Raw genomic sequence first — 11,934 nt, forward strand, 5'->3', positions numbered from 1 at the left:
GCTCATTATACAGTAAATAACTGAGTGTCCAAGATACACATAGTAATGAATGAGCAAATAAGGAAGTTGTTTTAGATACGGGTCATGTTGGCTAAAAAAACACAAAATCAACCAACATAAAGTTACAGAACAGTCTCACAGTGAACGTGTGTTAAAGTTAAAGTGTTAAGAAAACTTTGTAAACTGCATCTGGTGATGGACATCAGATAAGAACTAATTTTCATGAATTATAAGTGAATGTTCAGGCATCAACTGAGAGATATTTTTACATCGTCATGAGGAAAATTGGATCAGTTAGTAAAAAAATTACTGACAAAAGCAACCGGATCGTCTCAGCGTGAACCTTTGATTGACAAACAGCATGTTGCCGAGTCGGGCTCACACGTGTGAATGTGTCGTCTGGCCCGAGCTCGCCACTAAATTGACCATCAACTCCGTCAGAAAGAGCTCCGATCGTTCCCGTTTCTCTTAAAGCGCTCGTCTGTGAATCATAACCAGTGAGTCACTTCCTTTGGCTCCATTAACATGCCGAAGGTAGTCTCGGGTAGGAGTGTGATTGTGAATTCATTTATAGACTGGATGATTCACCAGATGAATGCTGAGCGATGAATGCCGTTCTCTGTTGGGGGCAGGCTTCATGTTATGTCTCTCGGGGAGGCTCAGTCTCTCAGTGTTGGGTGTCTGACTCTTGTTTGTCTCTGTTAGGATTCCTCCTTTAATTATTCCTGCTAAAAACGCGAGGCTTGCTAATCTTTCAGCTGTTCCTAACAGATGCTGCTGTTGGCACGGAGCTGGGATGTACACAGCAGCACCTGCAAAGAGTGAAAATACATCGGAGGTGCCACCAGGACACGCTAAAAATATCCCATCATTAATTACGCCCTACGATCTGCTCCAACAGTGAAGTGGTTTTTTATATTCAGTAAGTCAGAGAGGATATTCTGAGAGTCCAGAAGGTGCAGGGGCAAGCAGGGATATGAAGCTATCAAAGTGACTTCCCCCGTATTGAATCACCGACTTATTCAATTCACTAAGAAATCCCGAAACGGAGGAAACAGCTGCAGGCGGCCTTTTAAAGCTTAACGCGGTTGTTCATTATAAAACAGCAAACTGGGTTCTCGGACGCGGCGGCGATTTACATCCTAACCGTGGATCTAACAGCAGCTTGTGAGATGACAAACTGTTCTTTTGTAAATCTCCCGCGGCACCGCCAGGACCCAAAACATGTTATCTGAACTGCAGAAAGCCGGAGGGCGGGCAGGGTTTAGAAAAAAGTGACAGTTAATTCAGAACAGCGGCAGAAAGGGCAGACTGGAGGTCAAACGCCTGTGAACGGAGAGACGCAGTCAGCAGTTTATCGGCAGAGAAACATCTATTTAAGCCGGTTTAATCCGTGACATAAAAAAAAAGTTTGTACGTCTCAATGAAGCGGCAGAACTTTTAGAAACCTTGCCTCTGAAAATCCTGAAAGGCCGACGTGAAAACACGGTTTATTCAAAAGCAACAATGACACTGATGAGATAATTCTTTTTTAAATAATGCCCCATTTAAATGTGCTTTTAGAAATATTAGAGACTGTATTTAATTGTAGTTAATGAATGGATTGATTGATATAAGAAATAAAAAAAGTCTACTGGAGCTCCAGGTGGTTTGTGTCAAGTCTAAAGTCCAGCTCTTGTTCGGGTTTAATGTCGTTTTTAACTATTAATGCATAAAACAAACGATGTGTAATTAGCAAATACAGTAACGAAAAGTTAAATTAATTCAAAAATCCTGTTAAATACTTACTTTGTTCCTTTTATTGCTTAATATTTGAATACAGATAAAGCATATAGAAGATTAAAATGGCAAATTCAGTTGTTTTTTTTAACCCTGAGTCTTAAAATACAAATTAAATTAATCAAAGTTTCATATTTCTTATTCATCAACGCACTCCGTCCTTAATTATAATTAAAACAAAGGCAAGGGTCTCTAATTATTCGAGTGGCCACTGTGGATAAATGGTTGGTCTGGTGTTAAAAATAGTGAAAAGTGAAGAAGTAGACAATCAAATGATGACTAAAGTGTTTGGTTTTGTCATTTGCAATAAAAATCTAAAAAGAATTTGACCATCAGTGTGTTTAAAAATCAAGAAAAACAACTTAAAAAGCACCCAAAAAACTCTAAACAGCTGCAATTACTGAATAAGAGGAGGAAAATGTCAGGGTTTAGGCGTCGGTTGATCAAATGTGTGACTTTGTGCAACAAGGAGAGCCGGAGAGACCTTCAGACTGGTCGTTCTGTAGTAAAGAACACAAGCTGGCCTGCTTTGAGACTTTCACTGCCAGGTTTTCAAGCTACATTCTCCACCTCCGGAAACTAGAACCGGACTAATAGGGCTTTTTTTTTTCTTTCTCCATTATTCTCATCCTGGGTTTTTTGCTTCCACTGCTCTCCGCCTGCAAATTCTGGGATTGTCACCCTGCAGGAGGCAAAAAAAAAACTCTACAACACAACTACAGTATTTCACTTCTGTTTATGAGGGGTTTTTAAATACAGAGATCATCCCCGCTGTCGTCTTTTCTGCGGCGTACAGCGCATCTGATACTTCCCAGTTTGGAAAGTACAGTAGAAAGCAAAGCAGAAGTTCTCAAAAGGTTCGAGGGAACTTCAGCTCATTAAGTTCCTACGAGCTGTAAATCTTTTTTCTAATTTTGTAATCTGCCACTTATTTCCTTTCTTTGGTGACTTAATGCATCGCTTTCTCTATGAAGTGTCTGTAAATAGTGAAAGAACTCCACAGCATTTGTGCATAAACTCCCAAATCCTGAAGCTTTCCGGCAAAGTAAAGCAGCAAATCCTCACAGCTGAGAACTTGCTCGTGTTTTTTTGGGGCTTCTAAAATCATTCAGACATGTGTTGCTGATCACGGATGGATTTCAACTTAATTAATCAAGTAATTGTTCACGTTCCAGCTTTTAGTCGAAGGCTTAACTGACTCGAAGGCTGATTTAAAAGGCATGGCCGGGGAACACAGATGTTTTCCAAATGCAGAACGCCAAATAAAAGAAAACACTGGCTTTCACAACACCATTAACCACAGATCTTGAAAGCGGAATAAATTAGAATCAGCGGCATTTATGGATCGATTCGAGGTTCGCCTGGAGGATTTTTCTGTTCTCTTCTTGCACAATAGCTCAAAATCGCCGTCGTGCCCCCTCCCTTTCACCTACTTCACATCATTCTCCAGGCATGGGAAACCTCAACACATGTAAAACTTGTATCCTCACATTGTTCACATGGAGCACTGTTAGCAGCAATCAGCGTAAACAATAAACCGAATGACAAAAACAGCAAATAACTGTCGCTTCCTCAGCTCAGGGGGCTGACTCACACATTTTATTAATATTTAAGGAGAATCTGATCACAAATAAACAGTCATCTTTCGCCTCAGCGTTTTATTTCAGGCCCCCCCCAAATTACCGACAGTGATAGACATTCTAAGTTTAGTTGTGAAGAAAACAAGAGGCCAAAAATAACCGCCTGCACAGACGCGGATAAAGATCTCCTCTCCATTGTTGGTTTTGGAGGCGGTGCACAGATTCAAAAGAGGCAACGTACTCATTAGCTGTGTTTGTGCGTGTGTGCATCAGTGTGTGTTAGTGTTTTATGTGTAGTTACATGATTGCTTAAGCCGGTGAACAATGAGCAGCGCTCGCAGGGGGAACATGTATTTCTCTACGGATTTGCGACCATGCCGAGCCGTTTGAAAAGACGGTAAATTATCAAACCTGCACTTACGCACACCGTCCCATAATTAAACCGCACAAACTGGAATCTTAGTCTGAGTCCCAACAACCTCCTCCTGCTGAAATCAGATTAGAACAAATGCTCTTTATCTCTTAATAGTCAAGTGGAAAGTGGTGGAACCTTCATTGACTCAAATGTTATTTACTCTGCAGGATTTTGCAGGTGAATGTTGCAGCTTTAAGTCCTCGATATTTACCTGGTAGCTGCAGTTATGGCTGATTTCTGAGATTAGTGTCGTAAATATAGAAAACATGGTCAGTTTAAATGCATAAGTATTTGGCTGGTGGAACATACATCCATTATCTATGTACCACTTAATCCTCACTAGGGTCTACTGGAGTCTATCCCAGCTGACTCAGGGTGAAGGCAGGTTCACCTGGACAGGTCACCAGTCTATCACAGGGCTACACTTAGAGACAGACAACCAAGCACACTCACATTCACACCTACGGACAATTTACAATCACCAGTTAACCTCAACATGTTTTTGGACCTTGTGGGAGGAAGCCGGAGAACCTTGTAGCCCCCATATGAACATGTTACCAGATTTTTAAGAAGTGATTTTCACCGGTGGGAGTCTTTGTAGAACAAAAACAACCAGACAAGACAACCAAGCACACTCACATTCACACCTACGGACAATTGCAAGGTGGGGCGGTGGTTAGCACCGTTGCCTCGCAGCAAGAAGGTCGCCGGCTTGTGTCCCAGTGAGGGCACCCGGGATCTTTCTGCGTGGAGTCTCCATGTTCTCTCCAGGTTCTTCGGCTTCTTCCCACAGTCCAGAAACATGTTGAGGTTAATTGGTGATTCTAAATTGTCCGTAGGTGTGAATGTGAGTGTGCTTGGTTGTCTGTCTCTAAGTGTAGCCCTGTGATAGACTGGTTACCTGTCCAGGTGAACCTGCCTTCGCCCTAAGTCAGCTGGGATAGACTCCAGCCCCCCATGACCCTAGTGAGGATTAAACGGTGTATAGATATTGGATGGAAGTTTTGAATTTGGCTGTTGCCATTTGTTCTTTTAAAACCAACCGGTGGCTGGTAAATTACAAGATAGCTATAAAGCATGTACTACTTCTGTTTTACTTTAAATAGAACCTTAATTTACTAAATGAACACCATCCTGTATTGATGGAGACTGAGGATAGACTCCAGCCTCCCACAACCCTAGTGAGGATTAAGTGGTATATAGATAATGGATGGATGTCTCTGTCCAAATACTTATGGACTTGATTCTATATAATATGATGCATCAGAGCAGACAAACAACACAGGAGTGTATTATATAGTTAAAGTAGCTTAGCTCCACTTTAAAGATTAAAATGCTGATTAGATGTTAATGCATCAGTAATAATAATAATAATAATAATAATAATAATGATGTAACATATAGCATCTGATCGTAGCCATTTCTGCATAATGAGTAGTTTTTCCTGTATCAGGATGTTTCGCTCTGTAATGTTACTCATAATTGATCAAAACAACTTTGTGTGGTTGCGAAATGCAGAGAATTATCCCCCGACGAGCGCTTTAGCATCCGTCAGCTTGTGTTGTTTTTGGTTTTATGAATGAAAAGAGTTTTTGTTTCAGTGAAACGGTTCTCAACACCTTCTGTTTACCTGCCCAGCATCAGACAACTGACAAAGCTAGCAAGTGGCTCATTGACAAAATTCAGCTTTTAACAGCTGAAAAGAGTTTTTTTTAAGTTAAATTTGTCAGGTGGCCAGAACAAGTTTGGAAATGTGTCAGTTTTGTGTTTACTGCTTATTTCTGCTGCTCCCAGATGTCCCAAAAAAAATCACTAAATGCAGCTTTAAGTACATTTTAATATTGAGATTTTTTTTAGCCCTAAAAGCAAAAACTAATAGTAGTACATTTATAATTTTATACAAGGTCAGAAGCACTAGTAGAGAAATGGACTTCACTCTCTCATGGTTCTTGTAAATGTTGTGTTATCATACATTCTATTATTGGATTATTAGCCAGTTTTAGGTAGTTATAACATTTATAATTTGCACATTAATGAACATTTATAGCTTTCAGGTAAATGTAGTGGCACAAATATCAAACTACTAGATAGAAAAAAAAGAGGAAATGTTTGCATGAAGTCGCTCTAAACTCATCACTTGAGTATTTTCCACCGCTGACCTTCTCTGAGGGAAAACTCTGAATGCAGAACTTTAAATAGAGCGTTTTTACATAATTGTGCTTGTGCCGTAAATGATGATGTAAAGCATTTGAATGCTTCTTTTGTCTCTACATACAGAAAGTACATACACAGTGTGGTTAAATGAATGTCATACAAATTGTAAAAGCTATTCATTAATGTGTTTTTTTGTATTTTCTACTCATTGACAGCAAACTACGACACCAAGCCCAGAGTGAGCGGTTTGGATACAGAGAGGTAAGATTTGATGTTTCGCAGCATATTTAAAATCTAAAAGAAACGTCTCTCATATCTTGTGTTTCGTCGCTCCGACAGGTAGTTTTAAAAGGAGATCCAAAGAAGCTGAGCCTTCACGGGGTAAGACGGAGATTTACACGCACATCAGAATGATTCCCGTTCATGCTATCAGCAAATGCTTCTGTTGACTTGTGATAAATCCGCCGCCTAATGACCGACTGTCTATCACTCACGCAGCAGACGTGCGCCGTGTGTCTGGAGGACTTCAAAGTGAAAGACGAGCTGGGAGTGTTGCCATGCCAACATGCTTTCCACAGGAAGTGAGTAGGGGCTTCGCACTTGTTTGCCGTTTCGCACCTGCCTGGGCTTGTTAAAATGAAAATGGTAATGTTCGATGTGAGGTTCAGTGATCAAAAGTTAGACGAGGCGCCGGGGCTCCTGACAGCAGCGGGTTCATCATTCATTCATGGCTCCTCGTGGCGTATTCCTGTTCAGGATCAGAGAGGAAGGGTCAGCGCTGCGCTTCCATCCCAGCATGCACAGCAGACAGAACTTGCACGGCTGACTTGTGGCTTTTCTAGGTGTCTAAAATTGGAGTATTGTGCCTGTGAACATGTGTGAGAGGAGTCTGAGAGCCAGGAGGCCTATTTAAAAGGAGCAGTTTGACATCTTGGGAAATGCAAGTGCCAGCAGCCAGGAAGCTGCGCACAAAGGATTCTCCAGGTCATCTTATATCCAGAGGGGATCAGTTAAAGGCATCCTGACTTACTTTTGGTTCTTTGAAAATCTTTAAAACTATCTTCTAAACACCTAAACCCACTTCCTTAGAGCATAAAGAATGGAAAAACCGAGGGAAATAACCGACCTGCTTCCTTCCAAAGCAAACAAAATCTAATTACCAGCAGCTCCGAAGCTCAAAAACGAACACTTCTGCTTTGTTTAATGTCAAACTGTAAGACTGACGCACTGTGGTTTTACAGAGGTTTGTCTACGTCTTGTCCAGGACGCATTAACTTTCCGTAGTCTTGTCGTCAGAGTGAAAAAACCAGCACAGACTCCAGGAAATAGCTGCACCCAGCCAAGAAATAGTTCCTGTAAAAACACAGCTCACACAAAAATAGCAAATGCTTGCAGTGTCACATTTCTCCAATGATCTCTGCCTGTAAATTGCAGATAATTTCGCGACTCCTGCAGGGCTCTCACGTACTCGTGCATGGGTCACAAGCGCGTCATTTTGTGAGAAAATGAGTGGGATGTGTCGTGATCCCGTGATGCCAATTTAGGTGAAATTGGTCCCGCTTGGCTTTTCATCTCGTGTCTTTCCTGCCTGTGTTTTTCTACGCAGGTGTCTGGTGAAGTGGCTGGAGGTGCGCTGCGTCTGCCCCATGTGCAACAAGCCCATAGCCGGCCCCCCGGAGCAGCACCACAGCATAGGGACTCTGCTGGATGAACTGGTGTAACCTCTGGACCCCCGCCAGCCCTGGTGGGGACGCCGGCGCTCGGCCAAACTAGCTGGTGTGAGTTAGTGACCAACAGGAGGAGGGACGCTGTTTTTGCTGTTAAAACACATCAGCAAATCGACAACATGATGATGATAAGTTGGGGTAACCTAGTTACCACCCGGAGGAAGACTCTGAAGGATGCTGTTGCCTAGCAACAATCTCCGTGATGGCAACACGACACCTTGTAGTGTCTGAGAGATTATCTTCAGCCACCCACACATCACTCCGCCACTCTTCTTTCAAGATCCCCCCCCCTCCCCAACCTCTCCACCCGTTCCTTCACATCTTCTCTTGTTGCCTCGAGTGAGGTTAATAGCAGCGCTGAAGTGGAGGAGACGGGTTTTTTTTGTTGTTTCGCAGCGACGCGGACGAATGAGTGTCGACTGATGACAGCGCTCTGCAGGAGGCACCGATCCCCTCTGAGTGTGTGACGGTGGGCACAGGCATGAAATAATAATATCCACACTGGGGGCGATTAGCGAAGCTCCTGTGTTAAAGTAACGACCTCTTCAGTTCTTTCAAATGTGAAGATTTGAGTCCAATCCTCAGACGTTTATATTTCCTGCCGGCGGTTGCACAAGGTCGTTTTTTTTAGAGGTTATCAAACAAACAGGTGAAGCTGGAGCTGTCTAGAAACAAACACCTGAAGAGAATGAATAGTGTACACGGGGTAAACTGCTGTAAACTGAATTTTGAAAGATTAAATCACAAAAGTTCATCAGCAGAACCTAAATTATTCATATTAGTGACGAGGTGCAGCTCGAGCTCTCGTCCACATGCAGAAATGTCTCGATCAAGTCAGAACAACTGCATTTTTTTTCCTGATATGAAAAACTCCACCCTGGTGCCCACCGGTACACCGAGACCATGACTGTACATGCTCCATTTGTTTTCTTTCCACTGGGACGACATTCTTTTGTGTTAATATAGATAGAAGGGACTGACACATTCTGCCTCTCACTGTAACTGTTTTGAAATATGTTGGGGTTTTATTTATTTTTTTTTTTAGATATTGCACTTTGAATTCACATGCACACACACACCCACACAGACAAAAACAAAAAAAAGCCGTTTTCAGGCCTCCGTTCGTCTAAAACAGTAGACTAAGGTGTGGATGCAGCACAGCAGGTCCCTTGTTTATGTCTGTGAAGCTGAAGGAAGCGGCGTCGGAGGCGGTGAATTCATCAGGAAATCAACTACTTTTTATACACACAGTTTTTGTGGCATCATTGCTGGTGATCCTGTTTTTACATTCTTCTGTCGTATTTTTGTCGGGTTTTTTTTTTTTCAGTTACAGTGATCCTGAAAGCAAAGCACTGCCTAAATTGAGCACAAAACTCACAAAGCACATTGTCCAGATACAGCAGACACCTGCACTGTAATTTAAATGTCCATGTGCCAAGACAAAGGAAAAAAAAAAAAAGTTGATCCTGTTGCATTTTCAGCACACGAGAAAAGGGAAACGTTCACTCCGATTCTGGCCACATTCCACATTTTGTAATCCAACAGATGTAAATAACTTGGAACAATAATAAAAAACAGTTGTCTGTTTGCTCAGCCTCTTGGTCATTTTTTTTTTCTTTTTGACAGTCATGCATGTGGCGCCACCATCAGGCAGCATCATGAATCAAGATGTGTAAAACTGATTTTTCTTCTACATGCAGGTGCAATTAAAATGCTTCAAACGGCAAGTAGGGATTCGAATACAACTTTTGGAAAACATGTAAAGCCAGTTAATGTGGAAGCAAAGTACTTGAACCTCAAATTTGAAATCATCTGTCCTGTATGAAGAGATATTTGTGACGTCTTGCAGGTTAAGAGGTTGAGTCTCATTTTTTTGGTTTGTGATGCTTTAAACTCAAATAATTACCACTTGCCTGTGATGGCTAATTAAACCAAGAAGTGTTTCTCAGATCATTAAATATGAGTCCTGACAAGCATTTCGAAGACTTTTAGAGAAAAAAAAAAAACCCCACACCAGAAGCATCAGTGTTGTCGTCTTGCAACTATTTTTCTTATTGATTAATCTGTTTGTGTCAAGAAACAACACTGGAAGCATTGATTGCCCAGAGACGGGTAATTCAGACGGAGTTTTTGTCTTCAAAAGGTCAGGTCGCCGAAGCAACAAGAACAACAAACATATTTCTGACTTGCTTGCAGTGGCGTCAGCAAATAGCTCGTCCGGGGTTTGACATGTGTGTCTCTGAGATTCGTCAAATAAATCAGTAATGCTGCAGTAATGCTGTTCAGTTAATTCTAAAAAGTGTGGACTAAAATGGAAATATATGTCAGATTATTTGCTTGCTACTGCACTGCGTCACAATAAAAGACAAAAAAGAAAGATAATGTTGATTTTAAGGAGTTCAAAATCTGGAGATGTCTCATATAAGCAGGTAAAAAAGGGGGTTAGTCTGAATTAGATGAATTAAAATTATGAATAATCACCTTAATCACTGTTTAAAACACAACAGATCAAATAACAATCTGGTCAAAGATTCATTTTCGGTGCCATTTGACTTGACTTTAATTACAGCACTTTTTAGAAGCTCTGTTTAAAACATTAACATCAGCAATAAATAATTAAATCCTACACTAAATGCATCAAAACAGAACTCGCCGTTTTTAAGAAAACAGGAGAAACAGCAAACTTCAACCCCTTAAAGGAGTCGGCGCTCAGGAGCCGACATCCGAGCGAAAACAAGGACCATCTGTACTGTGCCTCATTAAATGTGCAAGACCCCGTTCTATTGGTGGGATCCGACGGGTACCTAGCTATTTCCCCACAACAGATTGCAGGTGGCAGAGCATCGGAGTCTGAAGGGCATTCCTTACTCCGGTTGCCTTCTAATTAGACTTAAGGGCAAAGTGGAGCCTCCGAGGACCTGAAAGGGAAATTAAGAATGAAGGCAGATGGTGGGAGATCTTATATAGGGACGGTGGAAGTGAGGGATGGAAACAGGGAGAGGAGAGGAGAGGGGAGGTGCTGGGGAAAGGTGGAGACTGAGGATGGGGGAGAGAGGAGGTCCTCGCTAGTTCAGCTGACTCCCGTCTCTGAGGCCACTTCAATTTTGACAAGCTGGAGAGCTGTTTCATCATTTCTTCACAAGTCCTTTTTTTTTTTCTCACTTTACAAGTGACAGACTGGGAGATGAGCAGTTTACGGACGTCCAACTGTCGCTCCAGTTTTAAGATCATTTGGTGAGTGTAATATTTTTAATCCGAGTGTCCTTATTTGCAGCTTCCTGGAGTGTAAACTGCACATTCTGCGGCCACGCTTGCATGTTTTAGTCATGTTAGCAAGCAAGGAGGGCTCATAAAGCTCATCACTCTCTGTCATTTACTGCCTGTAGTCACTTTAAACAGATGTAAGATGTGTTAATACGAGCCACAAGAGGTGGGAACATCAGAACCACGGCCGTAAATGTTCAGCAAAAGAAAGTACTGATGCTCTGGAAGGATTTTAATTAGTCAATTAAAACCCCTGATATGAACTCTACACTGTTTTATAGGTCAGCATGCTATGAACTCATGCATACATACATACATGCATCGTCTCACACACACACACACACACACGAACACACACACACACACACACACACACACACACACACACACACACTGCTTGGGTGGACATGGAAACATAAGCAAGTCTTTCATGAAATCAGCCTCTACCTGAGCCAATAAAGAGCCAACTGTGCTGTGAATAAACTGATTATGGCAACACACACACACACACACACACACACACACACACACACACACAAGCAGGGTGGAGGAGAGAGACACACAGAGAAATGCTTGTTTCTGTCACTTCCCACCTTCAGCAGCGTCGTGGCACTCAGAGTGAATGTGAGGTCAGGTTATTTCTCTTTCTGTGCGTTTTGCAGCAGCCAAACTGAACCCGACCAGCAGCCCGGCGGCACCGGGACGAGGACGCGTGCCGTGGTAACGAAATAAGTTGCTCACAAGACACTGAGGCAACATCGGGACGCGATCAAACCGGTCGGTTGGTTGGTTGGTTTGCTTTTATCTGTCGTCGTTTGATCTGTTAAAATAGAGTCAGGATCTCTGTGTGTGTGAAGTCGTCTGAGACTGACTGAGGTTTTTGCTGTTACAGGTGTCCGCCTCATTAGAGCTGTCTTTGTGCAGATTATTTCAAATCTGATTCTTTAACCATCATTTAAGATGGTGCTTATAAATCTAAGAGACCTTAAGAGGGCTTCATGTAAACCTGATGCAA

At 42.1% G+C, this 11,934-nt stretch overlaps 1 protein-coding gene across 2 annotated transcripts in view; it reads left to right on the plus strand.

Annotated features, from left to right (window-relative positions):
* rnf122 (ring finger protein 122) overlaps positions 1-9,243 on the plus strand; it is a 25,085-nt gene extending 15,842 nt beyond the window's left edge. The window contains exons 3-6 of one of the 2 annotated variants that reach the window (XM_008289166.1): positions 6,144-6,189; positions 6,268-6,309; positions 6,427-6,509; positions 7,535-9,243. In XM_008289166.1, coding sequence (XP_008287388.1) covers positions 6,144-6,189; positions 6,268-6,309; positions 6,427-6,509; positions 7,535-7,649 — 286 coding nt within the window. In that variant the 3' untranslated portion in view covers positions 7,650-9,243. The remainder of the gene's footprint in view (positions 1-6,143; positions 6,190-6,267; positions 6,310-6,426; positions 6,510-7,534) is intronic. The other variant, XM_008289167.1, reaches the window with a different exon arrangement.
* The last annotated feature ends 2,691 nt before the right edge of the window (positions 9,244-11,934 follow it).

This window comes from Stegastes partitus, unplaced genomic scaffold (assembly GCF_000690725.1).
Source record: "Stegastes partitus isolate 25-593 unplaced genomic scaffold, Stegastes_partitus-1.0.2 Scaffold596, whole genome shotgun sequence".
NCBI classification, from domain to species: Eukaryota; Metazoa; Chordata; class Actinopteri; family Pomacentridae; genus Stegastes; species Stegastes partitus.